The sequence below is a fragment of the Coturnix japonica genome, unplaced genomic scaffold, assembly GCF_054131305.1.
Source record: "Coturnix japonica strain WE unplaced genomic scaffold, WE-NBRP24 Scf101, whole genome shotgun sequence".
Taxonomy (NCBI): Eukaryota; Metazoa; Chordata; class Aves; order Galliformes; family Phasianidae; genus Coturnix; species Coturnix japonica.
This window is the reverse complement of record NW_028189004.1, coordinates 79,153-103,962: the sequence shown is the minus strand read 5'-3', so window position 1 is coordinate 103,962 and position 24,810 is coordinate 79,153. Positions and strand designations below refer to the sequence as shown.

Here is a 24,810-nt window from a genome sequence, read left to right as displayed (position 1 = left end):
GTGACCCCATAGGGATGGATGTGGCCCTATGGGGTGTGGGATGTGACACCATGGGGCTGGATGTGGCCCTATGGGGTGTGGGATGTGACACTATGGGGCTGGATGTGGCCCTATGGGGTGTGGGATGTGGCCTTATGGGGCTGGATGTGGCCCTATGGGGTGTGGGATGTGGCCCTATGGGGTGTGGGATGTGACACTATGGGGCTGGATGTGACCCTATGGGGTGTGGGATGTGACACTATGGGGCTGGATGTGGCCCTATGGGGTGTGGGATGTGACACTATGGGGCTGGATGTGGCCCTATGGGGTGTGGGATGTGACACTATGGGGCTGGATGTGGCCCTATGGGGTGTGGGATGTGACACTATGGGGCTGGTTGTGGCCCTATGGGGTGTGGGATGTGGCCCTATGGGGCTGGATGTGGCCCTATGGGGTGTGGGATGTGACACTATGGGGCTGGATGTGGCCCTATGGGGTGTGGGATGTGGCCCTATGGGGCTGGATGTGGCCCTATGGGGTGTGGGATGTGGCCCAATGGGGCTGGATGTGGCCCTATGGGGTGTGGGATGTGACCCCATAGGGATGGATGTGGCTCTATGGGGTGTGGGATGTGGCCCTATGGGGTGTGGGATGTGACACTATGGGGCTGGATGTGGCCCTATGGGGTGTGGGATGTGACACTATGGGGCTGGTTGTGGCCCTATGGGGTGTGGGATGTGACACTATGGGGCTGGATGTGGCCCTATGGGGTGTGGGATGTGACACTATGGGGCTGGTTGTGGCCCTATGGGGTGTGGGATGTGGCCTTATGGGGCTGGATGTGGCCCTATGGGGTGTGGGATGTGGCCCAATGGGGCTGGATGTGGCCCTATGGGGTGTGGGATGTGACACTATGGGGCTGGATGTGGCCCTATGGAGTGTGGGATGTGACACTATGGAGCAGGATGTGGCCCTATGGGGTGTGGGATGTGACACTATGGGGCTGGTTGTGGCCCTATGGGGTGTGGGAAGTGGCCCTATGGGGCTGGATGTGGCCCTATGGGGTGTGGGATGTGACAATATGGGGCTGGATGTGGCCCTATGGGGTGTGGGATGTGGCCCTATGGGGCTGGATGTGGCCCTATGGGGTGTGGGATGTGACACTATGGGGCTGGATGTGTCCCTATGGGGCTGGATGTGACCCCATAGGGATGAATGTGGCCCTATGGGGCTGGTTGTGGCCCTATGGGGCTGGATGTGGCCCTATGGGGTGTGGGATGTGGCCCTATGGGGCTGGATGTGACCCCATAGGGATGAATGTGGCCCAATGGGGATTAATGTGACCCTATGAGGATGGATGTGACTCCATGGGGCTGGATGTGACACTATGGGGCTGGATGTGGCCCTATGGGGTGTGGGATGTGACACCATGGGGATGAATGTGGCCCTATGGGGTGTGGGATGTGACCCCATACGGATGGATGTGGCCCTATGGGGTGTGGGATGTGGCCCTATGGGGCTGGATGTGGCCCTATGGGGTGTGGGATGTGACCCCATACGGATGGATGTGGTCCTATGGGGTGTGGGATGTGGCCCTATGGGGCTGGATGTGGCCCTATGGGGTGTGGGATGTGACAATATGGGGATGGATGTGGCCCTATGGGGTGTGGGATGTGGCCCTATGGGGCTGGATGTGGCCCTATGGGGTGTGGGATGTGACACTATGGGGCTGGATGTGGCCCTATGGGGTGTGGGATGTGACACTATGGGGCTGGATGTGGCCCTGTGGGGTGTGGGATGTGACCCCATAGGGATGGATGTGGCCCTATGGGGTGTGGGATGTGACACTATGGGGCTGGATGTGGCCCTATGGGGTGTGGGATGTGACTCCATGGGGCTGGATGTGGCCCTATGGGGTGTGGGATGTGGCCCTATGGAGTGTGGGATGTGACACTATAGGGCTGGATGTGGCCCTATGGGGTGTGGGATGTGACCCATAGGGATGGATGTGGCCCTATGGGGGTGGATGTGGCCCTATGGGGTGTGGGATGTGGCCCTATGGGGCTGGATGTGGCCCAATGGGGATTAATGTGGCCCTATGGGGTGTGGGATGTGGCCCTATGGGGCTGGATGTGGCCCCACAGGGATGAATGTGGCCCTATGGGGTGTGGGATGTGACACTATGGGGCTGGATGTGGCCCTATGGGGTGTGGGATATGACACCATGGGGATGAATGTGGCCCTATGAGGATGGATGTGACTCCATGGGGCTGGATGTGACACTATGGGGCTGGATGTGGCCCTATGGGGTGTGGGATGTGGCCTTATGGGGCTGGATGTGGCCCTATGGGGCTGGATTTGGCCCTATGGGGCTGGATGTGGCCCTATGGGGTGTGGGATGTGACCCCATAGGGCTGGATGTGGCCCTATGGGGTGTGGGATGTGACCCCACAGGGCTGGATGTGGCCCTATGGGGTGTGGGATGTGACACTATGGGGCTGGATGTGGCCCTATGGGGTGTGGGATGTGGCCCTATGGGGTGTGGGATATGGCACCATGGGGATGAATGTGGCCCTATGAGGATGGATGTGACACTATGGGGCTGGTTGTGGCCCTATGGGGCTGGATGTGACCCCATAGGGATGAATGTGGCCCTATGGGGTGTGGGGTGTGACACTATAGGGCTGGATGTGGCCCTATGGGGTGTGGGATGTGACACTATGGGGTGTGGGAATGTGGCCCTATGGGGTGTGGGATGTGACACTATGGGGCTGGATGTGGCCCTATGGGGTGTGGGATATGGCCTTATGGGGCTGGACGTGGCCCTATGGGGTGTGTGATGTGCCCCATAGGGCTGGATGTGGCCCTATGGGGTGTGGGATGTGACCCCATAGGGATGGATGTGGCCCTATGGGGCTGGATGTGACACTATGGAGCTGGTTGTGGCCCTATGGGGTGTGGGATGTGGCCCTATGGGGCTGGACGTGGCCCTATGGGGTGTGTGATGTGCCCCATAGGGCTGGATGTGGCCCTATGGCGTGTGGGATGTGACCCCATAGGGATGGATGTGGCCCTATGGGGCTGGATGTGGCCCTATGGGGTGTGGGATGTGCCCCATATCCTGACCCACGTCCCCTTTGTCCCCAGATCTCCATTGTCCCAAAGCTGCTGAACGACGACGTCGCTCCGTGAAGCTCATCAAGCACAAGGGGACCAAAAGTAGGTGACAATGGGGACAATAGGGACAATGGGGACAATAGGGACAATGGGGACAATAGGGACAATGGGGACAATAGGGGACAATGGGGACAATGGGGACAATAGGGGACAATGGGGACAATAGGGGACAATGGGGGGCAATGGGGACAATGGGGGGCAATAGGGACAATGGGGACAATGGGGACAATAGGGGACAATGGGGACAATGGGGACAATAGGGGCAATGGGGACAATAGGGGACAATAGGGACAATAGGGGACAATGGGGACAATGGGGACAATAGGGGCAATGGGGACAATGGGGACAATAGGGACAATAGGGGACAATGGGGGACAATGGGGACAATGGGGACAACAGGGGGCAATGGGGACAATGGGGACAATAGGGAACAATGGGGACAATGGGGACAATAGGGGACAATAGGGACAATAGGGTCAGTGGGGACAATAGGGGACAATAGGGACAATAGGGGACAATGGGGACAATAGGGGGCAATGAGGACAATGGGGACAATAGGTGGCAATGAGGACAATAGGGACAATGGGGACAATAGGGTCAATGGGGACAATGGGGACAATAGGGGACAATGGGGGACAATGGGGGACAATGGGGACAATGGGGACAATAGGGGGCAATGGGGACAATGGGGACAATAGGGGGCAATGGGGACAATAGGGACAATGGGGACAATGGGGACAATGGGGACAATAGGGGGCACTGGGGACAATAGGGGACAATGGGGACAATGGGGACAATAGGGGGCAATGGGGACAATGGGGACAATAGGGACAATAGGGACAATGGGGACAATGGGGACAATAGGGACAATAGGGGGCAATGGGGACAATAGGGGACAGTGGGGACAATGGGGACAATAGGGGGCAATGGGGACAATAGGGTCAATGGGGACAATAGGGGGCAATGGGGACAATAGGGGGCAATGCGGTCCAATACGTTTCAATGGGGGCCAATACAATTCAGTGGGGACCTATAGGTGGCAATGGGGGCCAATACATTTCAATGGGGGCCAATACATTTCAATCGGGGCCAATAAATGGCAATGGGGGCCAATATGTTTCAATGGGGAACAATAGGGGGCAATGGGGACCTATATGGGGCAATGGGGATCAATAGGTGGCAATGGGGGCCAATGTTTCAATGGGGACCAATATGCTTCAATGGGGGCCAATAGGGGGCAATGGGGTCCAATACGTTTCAATGGGGGCCAATACATTTCAATGGGGACCTATAGGTGGCAATGGGGGCCAATACATTTCAATGGGGGCCGATACATTTCAATGGGGACCAATAGGTGGCAATGGGGGCCAATACATTTCAATGGGGACCAATAAATGGCAATGGGGGCCAATACGTTTCAATGGGGGCCAATACATTTCAATGGGGACCTATAGGTGGCAATGGGGGCCAATACATTTCAATGGGGGCCGATACATTTCAATGGGGACCAATAGGTGGCAATGGGGGCCAATACATTTCAATGGGGACCAATAAATGGCAATGGGGGCCAATACGTTTCAATGGGGGCCAATACATTTCAATGGGGACCTATAGGTGGCAATGGGGTCCAATACGTTTCAATGGGGGCCAATACATTTCAATGGGGACCTATAGGTGGCAATGGGGGCCAATACATTTCAATGGGGGCCAATACTTTTCAATGGGGACCAACAGAGGCAATGTGGGCCAATACATTTCAATGGGGACCAATAGGGGGCAATGGGGATCTATTGGGGGCAATGTGGGCCAATACATTTCAATGGGGACCAATAAATGGCAATGGGGGCCAATATGTTTCAATGGGGACCAATAGGGGGCAATGGGGACCTATATGGGGCAATGGGGGTCAATAGGTGGCAATGGGGACCAGTATGTTTCAATGGGGACCCATAGGGGGCAATGGGGGCCAATACATTTCAGTGGGGACCAATAGGTGGCAATGGGGACCTAACCGTTTCAATGGGGACCCATAGGTGTCAATGGGGACCTATAGGTGACAATGGGGATCAATACGTTTCAATGGGGACCAATATGCTTCAATGGGGACCAATAGGGGGCAATGGGGTCCAATACGTTTCAATGGGGGCCAATACATTTCAATGGGGGCCAATAGGGGGCAATGCGGTCCAATACGTTTCAATGGGGGCCAATACAATTCAATGGGGACCTATAGGTGGCAATGGGGGCCAATACATTTCAATGGGGGCCAATACATTTCAATGCGGACCAACAGGGGCAATGTGGGCCAATACATTTCAATGGGGACCAATAAATGGCAATGGGGGCCAATACGTTTCAATGGGGACCAATAGGGGGCAATGGGGGCCAGTAGGGGGCAATGGGGGCCAATACATTTCAATGGGGGCCAATACATTTCAGTGGGGACCAATAAATGGCAATGGGGGCCAATACATTTCAATGGGGACCAATAGGGGGCAATGGGGACCTATATGGGGCAATGGGGATCAATAGGTGGCAATGGGGACCAATACATTTCAATGGGGACCAATATGCTTCAATGGGGATCAATGGGTGTCAATGGGGGCCAATACATTTCAATGGGGACCTATAGGTGGCAATGGGGGCCAATACACTTCAATGGGGGCCAATACATTTCAATGGGGACCTATAGGTGGCAATGGGGGCCAATACATTTCAATGGGGGCCAATACGTTTCAATGGGGACCAATGGGTGTCAATGGGGGCCAATACATTTCAATGGGGACCTATAGGTGGCAATGGGGGCCAATACACTTCAATGGGGGCCAATACATTTCAATGGGGACCTATAGGTGGCAATGGGGGCCAATACATTTCAATGGGGGCCAATACGTTTCAATGGGGACCAATAGGGGGCAATGGGGACCTATATGGGGCAATGGGGATCAATAGGTAGCAATGGGGGCCAATATGTTTCAATGGGAACCAATATGCTTCAATGGGGGCCAATAGGGGGCAATGGGGGCCAATACGTTTCAATGGGGACCAATAGGGGGCAATGGGGATCTATAGGGGGCAATGGGGGACAATACATTTCAATGGGGGCCAATACGTTTCAGTGGGGGCCAATACATTTCAATGGGGACCAATAGGGGGCAATGGGGACCCATAGGTGTCAATGGGAACCTATAGGTGGCAATGAGGGCCAATACTTTTCAATGGGGACCAATAGGGGCCTATGGGGATCAATGAGTGGCAATGGGGGCCAATATGTTTCAATGGGGACCAATGGGTGTCAATGGGGACCAATAGGGGGCAATGGGGGCCAATACATTTCAATGGGGACCAATAGGTGGCAATGGGGGCCAATACATTTCAATGGGGACCAATAGGTGGCAATGGGGGCCAATACATTTCAATGGGGGCCAATATGTTTCAATGGGGACCAATAGGGGGCAATGGGGGCCAATACATTTCAATGGGGATGGGGACCAATAGGGGCAATGTGGGCCAATACATTTCAATGGGGACCAATAGGGGGCAATGGGGTCCAATACGTTTCAATGGAGACCAATAGGGGGCAATGGGGTCCAATATGTTTCAATGGGGACCAACAGGGGCAATGGGGGCCAATACATTTCAATGGGGACCAATAAATGGCAATGGGGGCCAATATGTTTCAATGGGGACCAATAGGGGGCAATGGGGACCTATATGGGGCAATGGGGATCAATAGATGGCAATGGGGGCCAATATGTTTCAATGGGGACCAATATGCTTCAATGGGGACCAATAGGGGGCAATGGGGACCCTGGTGTATGGTCCCTTAAGCAGCTGCTTTGACCTGATGGACCCCAGAGCATCTTCCATGCCCGGTGCCTTGATATCAATGATATCAATGATATCAGATGCCATTTTGGGGCTGTTTCGGTGTTTCTAGTGTCCGAATACAGCGACAAGAACCAACGTAAGTGCTGCGAGGATGGGATGAAGGACAACCTGATGGGCTACAGCTGTGAGAAAAGGGCCACGTACATCATGGATGGGAGCTCCTGCGTCGAGGCCTTCCTCAATTGCTGCCTCTACATCAAAGGGATCCGAGAGGAGGAGAGGGAGCTGCAATACGAGCTGGCTCGAAGCAAGTGATGGGGGGGATGGAGGGGTGGGAAGGGGGTGAGGAATGGATGGGGGGTGGGAAGGGGGAGTGGGGAGGATTGAGGGGGCGATGGGGGAGGGATGGTGGAGGGGATGGGAGGTGGTTTAGAATTGGATGGGGGGTGATGGGGTAAAGGTGCGGTGATGATGGCCCAGAAAGTGGGAGATATTGGGGTAAAGGTTGGGCAATGATGGCCCATAAAGTGGGAGATGTTGGGGTAAAGGTTGGGCAATGATGGCCCAGAAAGTGGGAGATGTTGGGGTAAAGGTTGGGGTGATGATGGCCGAGAAAGTGGGAGATGTTGGGGTAAATGTTGGGCAGTGATGGCCCAGAAAGTGGGAGATATTGGGGTAAAGGTTGGGCAATGATGGCCCAGAAAGTCGGAGATCTCAAGGCAAAGGATGGGCAATGTTGGCCCAAAATTGGAAGATGTTGGGGTAAAGGTTGGGGTGATGATGGCCCAGAAACTGAGAGATGTTGGGGTAAAGGTTGGGCAATGATGGCCCAGGATTGGAGGATGTTGGGGTAAAGGTTGGGCAATGATGGGCCATAAAGTGGGAGATGTTCAGGGCAATGATGGCCCAGAAAGTGGGAGATATTGGGGTAAAGGTTGGGCAATGATGGCCCAGAAAGTGGGAGATGTTCAGGGCAATGATGGCCCAGAAAGTGGGAGATATTTGGGGCAAAGGTTGGGGTGATGATGGCCCAGAAAGTGGGAGATGTTCAGGGCAATGATGGCCCAGAACGTGGGAGATGTTGGGGTAAAGGTTGGGCAATGATGGCCCAGAAAATGGGAGATGTCGGGGCAAATGTTGGACAATGATGGCCCAGAAACCGGGGGAACTCAAGGCAAAGGATGGACAATGATGGCTCAGAAAGTGGGGGATGTTGGGGCAAAAGTTGGGCAATGATGGCCCATAAAGTGGGAGATATTGGGGTAAAGGTTGGGCAATGATGGCCCATAAAGTGGGAGATGTTCAGGGCAATGATGGCCCAGAAAGTGGGGGATGTTCAGGGCAATGATGGCCCAGAAACTGGGAGATATTGGGGTAAAGGTTGGGCAATGATGGCCCAGCAATGGGGGGATGTTCAGGGCAATGATGGCCCATAAAATGGGAGATGTTGGGGTAAAGGTTGGGCAATGATGGCCCATAAAGTGGGGGATCTCAAGGCAAAGGATGGGCAATGATGGCCCAAAATTGGAAGATGCTGGGGTAAAGGTTGGGCAGTGATGGCCCAGAAAGTGGGAGATGTTCAGGGCAATGATGGCCCAGAAAGTGGGAGATCTCAAGGCAAAGGTTGGGCAATGATGGCCCAGCAATGGGGGGATGTTCAGGGCAATGATGGCCAAGAACGTGGGAGATGTTGGGGTAAAGGTTGGGCAATGATGGCCCAGAAAGTGGGAGATGTCGGGGCAAATGTTGGGCAATGATGGCCCAGAAAGTGGGAGATCTCAAGGCAAAGGTTGGGAAATGATGGCCCAGAAAGTGGGAGATGTTCAGGGCGATGACGGGCCAGAAAGTGGGAGATGTTGGGGTAAAGGTTGGGCAATGATGGCCCAGAAAGTGGGGGATGTTGGGGCAAAGGTTGGGGTGATGATGGCCCAGAAAGTGGGGGATGTTCAGGGCAATGATGGCCCATAAAATGGGAGATGTTGGGGTAAAGGTTGGGCAATGATGGCCCAGAAAGTGGGAGATGTTCAGGGCAATGATGGCCCAGAAAGTGGGAGATCTCAAGGCAAAGGATGGGCAATGATGGCCCAAAATTGGAAGATGTTGGGGTAAAGGTTGGGCAATGATGGCCCAGAAAGTGGGAGATGTTCAGGGCAGTGATGGCCCAGAAAGTGGGAGATATTGGGGTAAAGGTTGGGCAATGATGGCCCAGTAAATAGGATCTCATGGGCCAAAGGTTGGGTAACTGGGAGATGCTGGGGTCAAGGTTGGGCAATGATGGCCCAGAAACTGGGAGATATTGGGGTAAAAGTTGGGCAATGATGGCCCATAAAGTGGGAGATGTTCAGGGCAATGATGGCCCAGAAACTGGGAGATGTTGGGGTAAAGGTTGGGCAATGATGGCCCATAAAGTGGAGGATGTTCAGGGCAATGATGGTCCGGAAAGTGGGAGATCAATGGGCAAAGGATGGGCAATGATGGCCCAGAAACTGGGAGATATTGGGGCAAAGGTTGGACAATGATGGCCCAGAAAGTGGGAGATGTTCAGGACAATGATAGCCAAGAAACTGGGAGATCAAGGGGCAAAGATTGGAGCAATGATGGCCTGTAAAGTGGGAGATGTTCAGGGCAATGATGGCCCAGAAACTGGGAGATCTCAAGGCAAGGGTTGGGCAATGATGGCCCATAAAGTGGGAGATTTTAAGGCAAAGGATGGGCAATGATGGCCCAGCAATGGGGGGATGTTCAGGGCAATGATGGCCCAGAATTGGAGGATGTTGGGGTAAAGGTTGGGCAATGATGGCCCATAAAGCGGGATCCACCCAACAGATGGGATCCCGTTGGCCATGGATGTGGTTTGAGGGCTGTTTCCATCCCCAGGTGAGGTGGACGACGTCTTCCTGGCTGACGAATACATCACGTCCCGCAGCCTCTTCCCTGAGAGCTGGTTATGGCAGGTGGAGGAGCTGACGGAGCCACCCAATGAACTGGGGTGAGTCCAACATGGCACCAAGTAGAGGCCTAAAGATGGACATCACCCCGTATCTCAATGTGGGGATCCATCATCTCCCACCCAACGCGCTCCGGATCCCAACAAGGCCAAACTGGGATCAAGACATGAGTCCATCAGTCTATATGAGGTCAATATATCGGTCTTGGTTAAGAAGCCATGAGTCCATCAGTCTATATGAGGTCTATATATCGGTCTTGGTCAACAAGCCATGACTCCATCAGTCTATATGAGGTCAATATATTGGTCTTGGGTCTTGGTTAAGAAGCCATGAGTCCATCAGTCTATATGAGGTCAATATTTCAGTCTTGGTTAAGAAGCCATGAGTCCATCAGTCTATATGAGGTCAATATATCGGTCTTGGTTAAGAAGCCATGAGTCCATCAGTCTATATGAGGTCAATATATTGGTCTTGGTTAAGAAGCCACGACTCCATCAGTCTATATGAAGTCAACATGTTGGTTTGGGTCCTGGTCAACAAGCCATGACTGCATCAGTCTATGTGAGGTCTATATATCGGTCTTGTTTAAGAAGCCATGAGTCCATCAGTCTATATGAGGTGAACATGTTGGTCTTGGGTCTTGGTTAAGAAGCCATGAGTCCCTTAGTCTATATGAGGTCAATATATTGGTCTTGGTCAACAGGCCATGAGTCCATCAGTCTATATGAGGTCAATATATCGGTCTTGGTCAAGAAGCCATGAGTCCCTCAGTCTATATGAGGTCAATATATCGGTCTTGGTTAAGAAACCATGAGTCCATCAGTCTATATGAGATCAATATATCGGTCTTGGTCAAGAAGCCATGAGTCCCTCAGTCTATATGAGGTCAATATATCGGTCTTGGTTAAGAGGCCATGAGTCCCTTAATCTATATGAGGTCAATATGTTGGTCTTGGTTAAGAAGCCACGAGTCCATCAGTCTATATGAGGTCAATATATCGGTCTTGGTCAAGAAGCCATGACTCCATCAGTCTATATGAGGTCAATATATTGGTCTTGATCAACAAGCCATGAGTCCCTCAGTCTATATGAGGTCAATATATCGGTCTTGGTCAAGAAGCCACGACTCCATCAGTCTATGTGAGATCAATATATTGGTCTTGGTCAAGAAGCCATGACTCCATCAGTCTATATGAGGTCAATATATTGGTCTTGGTCAACAAGCCATGAGTCCCTCAGTCTATATGAGGTCAATATATCGGTCTTGGTTAAGAAGCCATGAGTCCATCAGTCTATATGAGGTCAATATATCGGTCTTGGTTAAGAAGCCACGACTCCATCAGTCTATATGAAGTCAACATGTTGGTTTGGGTCCTGGTCAACAAGCCATGACTGCATCAGTCTATATGAGGTCAATATATTGGTCTTGGTCAAGAAGCCACGACTCCATCAGTCTATATGAGGTCAACATATTGGTCTTGGGTCTTGGTCAACACTTGGCTTTGGGACCAATTGACTCCTTAGTCCATCTCCAAGGCCACCTACACCCCATCATCAAGCTATGACCATCCTAATCCACTTTTTGGCTGCTTAAACCCTTCTGTCCAGTCTTGGTCCCAATTCTAACCCCCCTGGATGGTTTTCATCCCCTCCAGCATCTCCACGAAGACACTGCCCGTATACCTGAAGGACTCCATCACCACCTGGGAAGTCCTGGCTATCAGCCTCTCTGAGAAGAAAGGTAAGAGATGAAGATGGAAGGAGGTTCCTCGGTACTAAAAGACTCACTCAGATCTTGGGGGTGGACTTTAGGATTTGAGGGGTCCCCAAAACCTGGAGGGGTTTATTGAGGGGGTCTCTATAATGAGAGGGGGATTTGGAACCCTAGAGAGCTATTCCAAACTCTATGGACCTCTATGGGACTTGAGGGGTCTCCAAAGTCTATTGGGGTTAACTTGGATATTGAGGGGTCTCCAATAACCCAATGTAACCCTGAAGAGCTATTCCAGACTTTGGGGACCTCTATGGGACTTGAAGGGTCCCCAGACTCTATTGGGGTTAACTTGGATATTGGGGGGTCTCCAAAATGAGAGGGGGATTTGTAACCCTAGAGAGCTATTCCAAACTCTATGGACCTCTATGGGACTTGAGGGGTCCCCAAAGTCTATTGGGGTTAACTTGGATATTGAGGGGTCTCCAATAACCCAATGTAACCCTGAAGAGCTATTCCAGACTTTGGGGACCTCTATGGGACTTGAAGGGTCCCCAGACTCTATTGGGGTTAACTTGGATATTGGGGGGTCTCCAAAATGAGAGGGGGATTTGGAACCCTAGAGAGCTATTCCAAACTCTATGGACCTCTATGGGACTTGAGGGGTCTCCAAACTCTATTGGGGTTAACTTGGATATTGAGGGGTCTCTATAATGAGAGGGGGATTTGTAACCCTAGAGAGCTATTCCAAACTCTATGGACCTCTATGGGACTTGAGGGGTCTCCAAACTCTATTGGGGTTAACTTGGATATTGAGGGGTCTCCAATAACCCAATGTAACCCTGGATTGCTATTCCAAACTTTGGGGACCTCTATGGGACTTAACGGGTCCCCAAAGTCTATTGGGGTTAACTTGGGTATTGGGGGGTCTCCAAAATGAGAGGGGGATTTGGAACCCTAGAGAGCTATTCCAAACTCTATGGACCTCTATGGGACTTGAGGGGTCTCCAGACTCTATTGGGGTTAACTTGGATATTGGGGGGTCTCTATAATGAGAGGGGGATTTGTAACCCTAGAGAGCTATTCCAAACTCTATGGACCTCTATGGGACTTGAGGGGTCTCCAAACTCTATTGGGGTTAACTTGGATATTGAGGGGTCTCCAATAACCCAGTGTAACCCTGGATTGCTATTCCAAACTCTATGGGACTTGAGGGGTCTTGAAGGAACTCAAGGAGACTTGAGAGACCCCCTAAAGCTTTGGGGATACAACAGGGGGCCAAAGCAGCTCGTAACCCTGAACCCCTCGGTCCCACCCCATAGGGCTCTGCGTGGCCGACCCCTATGAGATCACCGTGATGAAGGAGTTCTTCATTGACCTACGCCTGCCCTACTCGGCGGTGAGGAACGAGCAGGTGGAGGTCCGCGCCATCCTCTACAACTACTGGAAGAACAAGATCAAGGTGGGTGCCTCACTCCACCACTTATGGGTCAATATATGGCAGCCTGGACCCAATATCTATCTATACCCCCATAGGTACGTGTGGAGCTGATGTACAACCCAGCCCTATGCAGCGCGTCCACCTCCAAGACTCGCTACCAGCAGATCTTCCAGTTGGAACCGCAGTCGTCTCACGCCGTCCCCTTCGTCATCGTGCCCTTGCAGTTGGGGCAGCACGACGTGGAGGTGAAGGCGGCTGTCTGGGATAGTTTCGTGTCTGATGGCGTCAAGAAGAAGCTCAGGGTGGTGGTAAGTAAGGCCTCGATGCCACCTTGGGCCTCAGATATCCCCATCTCCTCCTGGACTCCATCATCATCATCATCCTCATTCATCCCAATGTTGGGTACCCAACGATGAAGGCTCCACTATCTGGGTTGTCTATTGGGTTACTCCCACTTTGAGGTGTCCCAGTTTGGCCCAGTTGATAGTGGAGAACCTTCTTGGCCAACCTTGGGCCTAAGATATCCCTGGACTTCATCATCATCATCCTCATTCATTCCAATGTTGGGTACCCGACGATGAAGGCTCCCCTATCTGGGTTGTCTATTGGGTTTCTCCCACTTTGAGGTGTCCCAGTTTGGCCCAGTTGATACTGGAGAACCTTCTTGGCCAACCTTGGGCCTAAGATATCCCTGGACTTCATCATCATCATCCTCATTCATCCCAATGTTGGATACCCAGTGATGAAGGCTCCCCTATCTGGGTTGTCTATTGGGTTTCTCCCACTTTGAGGTGTCCCAGTTTGGCCCAGTTGATACTGGAGAACCTTCTTGGCCAACCTTGGGCCTAAGATATCCCTGGACTTCATCATCATCATCCTCATTCATCCCAATGTTGGATACCCAGAGATGAAGGCTCCACTATCTGGGTTGTCTCTTGGGTCGCTCCCACTTTGAGGTGTCCCAGTTTGGCCCAGTTCATAGTGGAGAACCTTCTTGACCAACCTTGGACCTCAGATATCCCTGGACTCCATCATCATCATCCTCATTCATCCCAATGTTGGATACCCAGAGATGAAAGCTCCACTATCTGGGTTGTCTCTTGGGTCGCTCCCACTTTGAGGTGTCCCAGTTTGGCCCAGTTGATAGTGGAGAACCTTCTTGGCCAACCTTGGGCCTAAGATATCCCTGGACTCCATCATCATCATCCTCATTCATCCCAATGTTGGGTACCCAGCGATGAAGGCTCCCCTATCTGGGTTGTCTATTGGATTACTCCCACTTTGAGGTATCCCAGTTTGGCCCAGTTGATAGTGGAGAACCTTCTTAGCCAACCTGGGACCTCAAATATCACTGGACTCCATCATCATCATCCTCATTCATCCCAATGTTGGGTACCCAGCGATGAAGGCTCCCCTATCTGGGTTGTCTATTGGGTTTCTCCCACTTTGAGGTGTCCCAGTTTGGCCCAGTTGATAGTGGAGAACCTTCTTGGCCAACATGGAGAGGTTGGGAAGGGGAAACTTGGAGTGAACATTAAATGTGGGTCTCTTCCCTTTGCAGCCTGAAGGGATGAGGTTGGAGAAGACAGTGAAGATAGTCGAGCTTGACCCAAAGAATTTTGGAAACAGTGAGTGGTGCCTACCTGGTCCCATGGACTTCTTATCCCATGGGGGGAGAAGGGAAATAGGGCGATACAACCCTATTGATGTGAAGTGGGGTGGATATATGACTAAATAGCGCGCCGCTATGGGGCTGGATTATCTCAAGGGGTGAGGATTGTCCTGTTGGGTATCAATGGGATCAAGGGCATCCTATTGTGGAGTGGAGATGCTGAAAGAACATCCTGGTGTGGATCTGGAGCATCTGGGGGGATAAGAGATGTCCTGCTGTGGATGTGGGGCGGGTTTGGGTCATCTCAGGGATGGGGAGAAGGATTTGGGGCCGCCCACATCCATCCTGATCTCTCTGCCCCATAGATGGAGTACAAGTAGTGAAGGTGGAAGCAGCAAACCTCTCTGACATCGTCCCCAACACCGAGTCGGAGACCAAAGTCAGCATTCAAGGTGATCGTATGGGAGAAAGGATGTGTGGGGTGGGCTGGGAATGGGGGACGAGACTCTCCCCATTGACATCTCCCTTTCCTCTGGTCCAGGTAACCCCGTGTCCATCCTGGTAGAGAAAGCCATCGATGGGACCAAGCTGAAACACCTGATTGTGACCCCATCGGGCTGTGGGGAGCAGAACATGATTGGGATGACGCCCACCGTCATCGCTGTCCATTACCTGGACAGCACGATGCAGTGGGAGACCTTCGGGATCCACCGCCGCACTGAGGCCATCGAGTTGATTAAAAAGGGTAAAAGAATCCTGGAGGGGTAAAGAGGGCTCTTGTGGGGGGCAGAATAGAACCGGGTTCCAACCACGGAATGGGGTGGGTTGGAAGGGACCTTAAAGTTCGTACAGTCATAGAATGGGTTGGAAGGGATCTTAATGACTGTAGAACCTTGGAATCCTGAATTGATTCGGGTTGGAAGGGACCTTAAAGGTCATAGAATCAAAGACTGGGTTGGAAGGGTCCTTAAAGGTCATAGAACCTTGGAATCCTGAAATGATTTGGGTTGGAAGGGACCTTTGAGATCATAGAACCATGGAATGGGTTGGGTTAGAAGGGACCTTAAAGTTCGTAGAGTCATAGAATGGGTTGGAAAGGATCTTAATGACTGTAGAACCTTGGAATCCTGAATTGATTCGGGTTGGAAGGGACCTTAAAGGTCATAGAATCAAAGACTGGGTTGGAAGGGTCCCTAAAGGTCATAGAACCTTGGAATCCTGAAATGATTTGGGTTGGAAGGGACCTTTGAGATCATAGAACCATGGAATGGGTTGAGTTGGAAGGGACCTTAAAGTTTGTAGAGTCATAGAATGGGTTGGAAAGGATCTTAATGACTGTAGAACCTTGGAATCCTGAATTGATTCGGTTTGAAGGGTCCTTAAAGGTCATGGAGTCATAGAATGGGTTGGAAGGGTCCTTAAAGATCATAGAACCTTGGAATCCTGAATTGATTCGGGTTGGAAGGGACCTTAAAGGTCATAGAATCAGAGACTGGGTTGGAAGGGTCCTTAAAGATCATAGAACCTTGGAATCCTGAACTGATTTGGGTTGAAGGGTCCTTGAAGGTCATGGAGCCATAGAATGGGTTGGGTTGGAAGGGCCCTTCATAGAGTCATAGAATGGGTTGGGTTGGAAGGGTCCTTAAAGGTCATAGAGTCATAGAATGGGTTGGAAGGGTCCTTAAAGATCATAGAACCTTGGAAACCTGAATTGATTCGGGTTGGAAGGGACCTTTGAGATCATAGAACCATGAAATGGGTTGAGTTGGAAGGGACCTTAAAGTTCGTAGAGTCATAGAATGGGTTGGAAAGGATCATAATGACTGTAGAACCCTGGAATCCTGAATTGATTCGGGTTGGAAGGGACCTTAAAGGTCATGGAGTCATAGAATGGGTTGGAAGGGTCCTTAAAGATCATAGAACCTTGGAATCCTGAATTGATTCGGGTTGAAGGGTCCTTAAAGGTCATGGAGTCATAGAATGGGTTGGGTTGGAAGGGTCCTTAAAGATCATAGAACCTTGGAATCCTGAATTGATTCGGGTTGAAGGGTCCTTAAAGGTCATGGAGTCATAGAATGGGTTGGGTTGGAAGGGACCTTAAAGGTCATAGAACCTTGGAGACCTGAATTGATTCGGGTTGAAGGGTCCTTAAAGGTCATAGAACCTTGGAATGGGTTGGGTTGGAAGGGACCTTTGTGATCATAGAACCATAGAATGGGTTGGGTTGGAAGGACCATTCATAGAGTCATAGAATAGGTTGGAAAGGACCTTAAAGATCACAGAAGCTTGGAATCCTGAATTGGTTTGAGTTGGAAGGGTCCTTAAAGGTCATAGAGTCATAGAATGGGTTGGAAGGGACCTTAAAGATCATAGAACCTTGGAATCCTGAATTGATTTGAGTTGGAAGGGTCCTTAAAGGTCATAGAATCAAAGACTGGGTTGGAAGGGTCCTTAAAGATCATAGAACCTTGGAATCCTGAATTGATTCGGGTTGAAGGGTCCTTAAAGGTCATGGAGTGATAGAATGGGTTGGGTTGGAAGGGTCCTTAAAGGTCATAGAACCATGGAATGGGTTGGAAGGGACCTTAAAGATCATAGAACCTTGGAATCCTGAATTGATTCGGGTTGGAAGGGTCCTTAAAGGTCATAGAACCACGGAATGGGTTGGGTTGGAAGGGACCGCGTAGCTCCAACCCATTCACATTGGTTGGGTGCTCCCAGTTTGGGGATTTCTAGATCTACTGGTCCATACTGGGATGGGCACCACAAGGGGTCGGTGGCCTGAGACCATCCCTAGGAGCCCCTCGCATTGACCAGCCGCCTCCTTCCCACCAGGTTACACACAACAACTCGCCTTCCGCAAAGAGGACGGCTCGTTCGCTGCCTTCAATAACCGCCCGTCCAGCACATGGTGAGGGTCCCAGTCCCACCGTTACCATCATCATCATCACCATCACCACCATCACCACCACCATCACCACCATCACCATCATCACCACTATCACAATCACTGCCATCACCACCACCATCACTACCATCAACACCATGACTATGACCATGACCATCACCACTATTACCACCATCACTATTGCCACAATGACCACCATCACCATCATCACCATCGCCATCACCATCATCATCATTATCACCATTACCACCATCATCACCACCAACACCATGACCATCACCATCATCATCACCATCATCACCAACACCATCACCATGATCATCATCACCACCACCATCACCATCATCACCAACACCATGACCATCACCATTATCACCACCACCATCACCACCATCACCAACAGCATGACCATCATCACCATCACCACCATCATCACCATTATCATCACCATCACTGCCATCACCACCACCACTACCACCACCACCATCATCACCATCACCACCACCACCATAATCACCACCATCACCACCATCATAACCACCATCACCATCATCACCACCATCACCATCACCACCATCACCACTATCACAATCACTACCATCACCACCACCATCACTACCATCAACACCATGACTATGACCATGACCATGACCATCAACACCACCATCACCATTAGCACCACCACCACAACCATCACCACCACCATCACTATGACCATGACCATCACCACTATTACCACCATCACTATCACCACCATAACCATTATCACCATTATCACCATCACCACCATCACCATCACCATCATCAACACCATCATCATCATTATCACCACCATCACCACCATGACCATCATCACCAACACCATCACCATCACCACCACCATCACCACCACCACCACCATCACCATCACTATGACCATGACCATGACCATCACCACCATCACCACCATCACCATTACCATCATCATCACCATCATCACCATCATCACCAACACCATCACCATGATCATCATCACCACCATCATCACCATCATCACCAACACCATGACCATCACCATCAGCATCACCATCATCACCACCACCATCACCATGACCATCACCATTATCACCACCACCATCACCACCATCACCAACAGCATGACCATCATCACCATCACCACCATCATCACCATTATCATCACCATCACTGCCATCACCACCACCACTACCACCACCACCATCATCACCATCACCACCACCACCATCATCACCATCACCACCACCACCATAATCACCACCATCACCACCATCATAACCACCATCACCATCGTCACCACCATCACCATCACAACCATCACCACTATCACCACCATCAACACCATCACCATAATCACCATCATGGTCACCATCATCATCATCACCATCACCACTATCACAATCACTACCATCACCACCACCATCAACACCATGACCATCACCATCACCACCATCACCACCACCACCATCACCACCACCAACACCATGACCACCATCATCACCAGCACCATCACCATCATCATCACCATTATACTACCACCATCATCACTATCACCACCATCATCATCACCAACATCACCATTAACACCTCCACCATCATGGTCACCATCATGGTCACCATCACCACCATCATCACCAACACCATGAGCATGACCATCACCATCACCACCATCATCGCCGCCACCACCATCACCATCATCACCATCAACACCATCATTATCGTCACCATCACCACCATCACCATCACTACCATCATCACCATCACCACCATCACCATCACCATCATCACCATCACCATCATCACCACCATCACCATCACCACCATCACCATCACCATCGTCACCATCATCATCATCACCACCATCACCGTCACCACCATCACCATCATCATCATCATCACCAACACCATGACCATGACCACCACCATCACCATCATCACCACCATCACTATCACCATCACCATCATCATCATCACCACCACCACCATCATCACTATCACCATTATCACCATCACCATCATCACCATCATCACTACCATCACTGCCACCACCATCATCACCATCACCATCACCACCACCACCATCATCATCATTATCACCATTACCACCATCATCACCACCATCACCATCACCAACATCATGACCATGACCATGACCATCACCACCATCATCACCATCACCACCATGACCATCATCATCACCATCATCATTGCCATCACCATCATCACCATCACCATCATCACCATCATCATCGCCATCACCATCACCACCACTACCATCATCACCAACACCATGACCATGACCTTGACCATCATCACCATCGCCATCATCACCATCACCATCACCATCATCATCACCACCATCACCATCACCACCATCACCATCACCGTCATCACCGTCACCACCATCCTCACCACCACCATCATCGCCATCACCATCACCACCATCATCGCCATCAACACCATCATCACCATCATCATCACCATCACCATCATCACCATCACTATCACCATCACCATCACTATCACCATCACCATCATCACCATCACCATCATCATCACCAAGACCATGACCATGACCATGACCATCACCCCCACCACCGTGGGGTGACGCTGTAGGACTCAACCCCGCCTTATCCCCTCCATAGGTTGACAGCCTACGTGGCCAAGGTGTTCGCCATGGCCATCAACATGGTGGACATCAAACCGGAGGTGATTTGTGGGGCCATCAAGTGGCTCATCCTGGAGAAGCAGAAACCAGATGGGCTGTTCCAAGAGGATGCTCCCGTCATCCATAAGGAGATGCTGGTATGGAGGGGGAGCCTTGTCCCTATCATCATCAATACCCATTGAGATGGAGATATGGGGTGGGGGGACCCCAAAACTTGTCCCTATACATGATCAAGACCCATTGAGATGCTGGTATGGAGGGGGACCCTTGTCCCTATCATCATCAATACCCATTGAGATGGAGATATGGGGTGGGGGGACCCATAACCTTGTCCCTATTTGAGATCAAGACCCATTGAGATGGAGATATGGGGTGGGGGGACCCAAAACCTTGTCCCTATTCATGATCAAGACCCATTGAGATGGAGATATGGGGTGGGGGGACCCAAAACCTTGTCCCTATACATGATCAAGACCCATTGAGATGGAGATATGGGGTGGGGAATGGGGGGGACCCCAAAACTTGTCCCTATACATGATCAAGACCCATTGAGATGGAGATATGGGGTGGGGGGACCCCAAAACTTGTCCCTATACATGATCAAGACCCATTGAGATGGAGATATGGGGTGAGGTGGACCTAAAACCTTGTCCCTATACATGATCAAGACCCATTGATACAGAGATATGGGGTGGGGATGACGGGGACCCATAACCTTGTCCCTATTTGTAATCAAGACCCATTGAGATGGAGATATGGGGTGGCGATGGGGAGGAGGGACCCCAAACCTTGTCCCTATTAGTGATCAAGACCCATTGAGATGGAGATATGGGGTGGGGGGACCCCAAAACTTGTCCCTATACATGATCAAGACCCACTGAGATGGAGATATGGGGTGGGGGGACCCAAAACCTTGTCCCTATTCGTAATCAAGACCCATTGAGATGGAGATATGGGGTGAGGTGGACCTAAAACCTTGTCCCTATACATGATCAAGACCCATTGAGATGGAGATATGGGGTGGGGGGACCCCAAAACTTGTCCCTATACATGATCAAGACCCATTGAGATGGTGGTATGGGGTGGGGATGGGCGGGACCCAAAACCTTGTCCCTATACATGATCAAGACCCACTGAGATGTAGATATGGGGTGGGGGGACCCCAAAACTTGTCCCTATAATCATCAAGACCCATTGAGATGGAGATATGGGGTGGGGGGACCCAAAACCTTGACCCTATACATGATCAAGACCCACTGAGATGTAGATATGGGGTGGGGGGACCCATAACCTTGTCCCTATTCGTAATCAGGACCCATTGAGATGGAAGTATGGGGTGGGGGGACCCATAACCTTGTCCCTATTCATGATCAAGACCCCAAACCTTGTCCTGATCAAGACCCATAGGCTCAAGGACGGGCTTTAGGACTGAGCTGTGGGCAAACAGAACTGCATTGAGGGATGGGGACAAGAGTTGGGTTGTGAAACAGCCCCAAATCGGAGGTTTTTTGCCTCATTTTGTAGGGTGGTTATCACGGGGCTGAGCCCGAGGTTTCCCTGACGGCCTTTGTCCTCACCGCGCTGCAGGAATCCCAAAAGATCTGCAAGAACTACGTGAAAGTGAGTGACCCCAATGTTCAGCATATGGGGCTGGGTGGGAACCATCCCAGTGTTAACCATTATATGGGGTCAGGGGGGTGGGGACCGTCCCAATGTTCATCACCCTATGGGGCTGGGAACCATCCCAATGTTCATCATTATATGGGGTTGGGATCCATCCCAATGTTCATCTCCCTATAGGGCTGGGAACCATCCCAATGTCCATCACCATATAGGGCTGGGAACCATCCCAATGTTCATCACCCTATGGGGTTGGGAACCATCCCAATGTCCATCACCATATGGGGTCGGGAACCATCCCAATGTTCATCATTATATGGGGTTGGGATCCATCCCAATGTTCATCTCCCTATAGGGCTGGGAACCATCCCAATGTCCATCACCATATGGGGTCAGAACCATCCCAATGTCCATCACCCTATAGGGCTGGGAACCATCCCAATGTCCATCACCCTATAGGGCTGTGAACCATCCCAATGTCCATCTCCCTATAGGGTTGGGAACCATCCCAATGTCCATCACCATATGGGGCTGTGAACCATCCCAATGTCCATCACCCTATAGGGCTGGGAACCATCCCAATGTCCATCACCCTATAGGGCTGGGAACCATCCCAATGTCCATCACCCTATAGGGCTGTGAACCATCCCAGTGTCCATCACCCTATAGGGCTGGGTACCATCCCAATGTTCACCATTATATGGGGTCAGAACCATCCCAATGTCCATCACCCTATAGGGTTGGGAACCATCCCAATGTTCATTACCCTATAGGGTTGGGAACCATCCCAATGTCCATCACCATATGGGGTTGGAACCATCCCAATGTCCATCACCCTATAGGGCTGGGAACCATCCCAATGTCCATCACCCTATAGGGCTGGGAACCATCCCCATGTCCATCTCCCTATAGGGTTGGGAACCATCCCAATGTCCATCACCCTATAGGGCTGGGAACCATCCCAATGTCCATCACCCTATAGGGCTGGGAACCATCCCAATGTCCATCACCCTATAGGGCTGGGAACCATCCCAATGTCCATCACCCTATAGGGCTGTGAACCATCCCAATGTCCATCACCCTATAGGGCTGGGAACCATCCCAATGTCCATCACCCTATAGGGCTGGGAACCATCCCAATGTCCATCTCCCTATAGGGCTGTGAACCATCCCAATGTCCACCACCCTATAGGGCTGGGAACCATCCCAGTGTTCGTCATTATATGGGGTCAGAACCATCCCAATGTCCATCTCCCTATAGGGCTGGGAACCATCCCAATGTCCATCTCCCTATAGGGCTGGGAACCATCCCAATGTCCATCTCCCTATAGGGCTGGGAACCATCCCAGTGTTTATCATTATATGGGGTCGGAACCATCCCAATGTCCATCACCCTATAGGGCTGGGAACCATCCCAGTGTTCATCATTATATGGGGTCGGAGTCCATCCCAATGCCCATCTCCCTATGGGGTCGGTGTTGAGAGGTGCTCAACCCCTATACGAGCCCCCTGAGCCCCCCCGTCGTCCCCCTTTGTGCCCAGAGCCTGGATGGGAGCATCGCTAAAGCCTCCGAGTACCTGACCCGCAAGTACCAGGCCCTGGCCCGGCCCTACACGGTGGCTCTGAGCTCGTACGCTTTGGCTTTGACGGGGAAACTCAACAGTGAGAGGGAGCTGATGAAGTTCTCCAAAGGTGATGGAGACAAAGGGGGCAAAATATGGGGCGGGGGGGGGGGGGGGCTGGGGGTCCTTGTCCCTCCATCTCCCTCCATGTCCCTCCATGTCCCTCCATCTCCCTCCACATCCCTCCATCTCCCTCCATGTCCCTCCATCTCCCTCCATGTCCTTCCATCTCCCTCCATCTCCCTCCATGTCCCTCCATGTCCCTCCATCTCCCTCCATGTCCTCCTTCCATCTCCCTCCTTGTCCTCATGTCTCTCCATGTCCTTCTATATCACCATCTCCCTCCATCTCCCTCCATCTCCCTCCATCTCCCTCCATCTCCCTCCATGTCCTCAAGTCCCTCCATCTCCCTCCATGTCCTCCTTCCATCCCTCCATGTCCCCCCATGCCCCCACCCCCCTATAGACCCCCCATATCCTCCCATCTCTCTCCATATCCCTCCTTGTCCCCCTTCTCTCTCCATCTCCCTCCATGTCCTCCTTCCATCTCTCTCCATCTCCTTCCATGTCCTTATGTCCTTCTTCCATCTCTCTGTGTCCCTCCATGTCCCTCCATGTCCCCCCATCTCTCTCCATCTCCCTCCATCTCCCTCCATGTCCTTCTTCCATCTCCCTCCATGTCCCTCCATGTCCTCCTTCCATCCCTCCGTGTGCCCCCATGCCCCCAGCCCCCTATAGACCCCATACCCCCCATATCCCCCATATCCCCCATATCCCCCATATCCCCCGTATCCCCCCATATCCCCCATATCCCCCCATATCCCCCATATCCCCCATATCCCCCATATCCGCCCATATCCCCCATATCCCCTCTGGATGATGCTGAGGCCTCGATGCCCCCCAGATGGCACCCATCCTCACGTCCTTCCATCTCTCCTTGTCCCCCCATGCCCCCATACCCCTATAGACCCCCATATCCTCCCATCTCTCTCCATATCCCTCCTTGTCCCCCTTCTATCTCCGTCCATGTCCCTCCATGTCCCCCTATCTCTCTCCATCTCCCTCCATGTCCCTCCATGTCCTCATGTCCCCCCATCTCCCCATGCCCCTACAGATCCCCATGTCCTCCTCTCTCTCTCCATCTCCCTCCATGTCCTTCTTCCATCTCTCCGTGTCCCTCCATGTCCCTCCATGTCCCCACGTCCCTCCATGTCCCCCTTCCATCTCTCCACGTCCCTCCATGTCCTCACATCATTCCATCTCTCCACGTCCCCCCAT

General features: G+C 51.8%; 1 protein-coding gene across 1 annotated transcript in view; it reads left to right on the top strand.

Moving 5' to 3' along the window:
• C3 (complement C3) overlaps window positions 1–24,810 on the top strand; it is a 105,247-nt gene that overhangs the window by 66,703 nt on the left and 13,734 nt on the right. Inside the window, exons 16-28 of the mRNA XM_085534836.1 lie at window positions 3,127–3,198; window positions 7,097–7,294; window positions 9,865–9,976; window positions 11,591–11,676; window positions 12,969–13,108; window positions 13,183–13,395; window positions 14,649–14,715; window positions 15,065–15,151; window positions 15,241–15,444; window positions 17,535–17,610; window positions 20,268–20,427; window positions 21,815–21,910; window positions 23,453–23,603. Of these exons, the coding sequence (XP_085390962.1) occupies window positions 3,127–3,198; window positions 7,097–7,294; window positions 9,865–9,976; window positions 11,591–11,676; window positions 12,969–13,108; window positions 13,183–13,395; window positions 14,649–14,715; window positions 15,065–15,151; window positions 15,241–15,444; window positions 17,535–17,610; window positions 20,268–20,427; window positions 21,815–21,910; window positions 23,453–23,603 (1,662 nt within the window). The remainder of the gene's footprint in view (window positions 1–3,126; window positions 3,199–7,096; window positions 7,295–9,864; window positions 9,977–11,590; window positions 11,677–12,968; window positions 13,109–13,182; window positions 13,396–14,648; window positions 14,716–15,064; window positions 15,152–15,240; window positions 15,445–17,534; window positions 17,611–20,267; window positions 20,428–21,814; window positions 21,911–23,452; window positions 23,604–24,810) is intronic.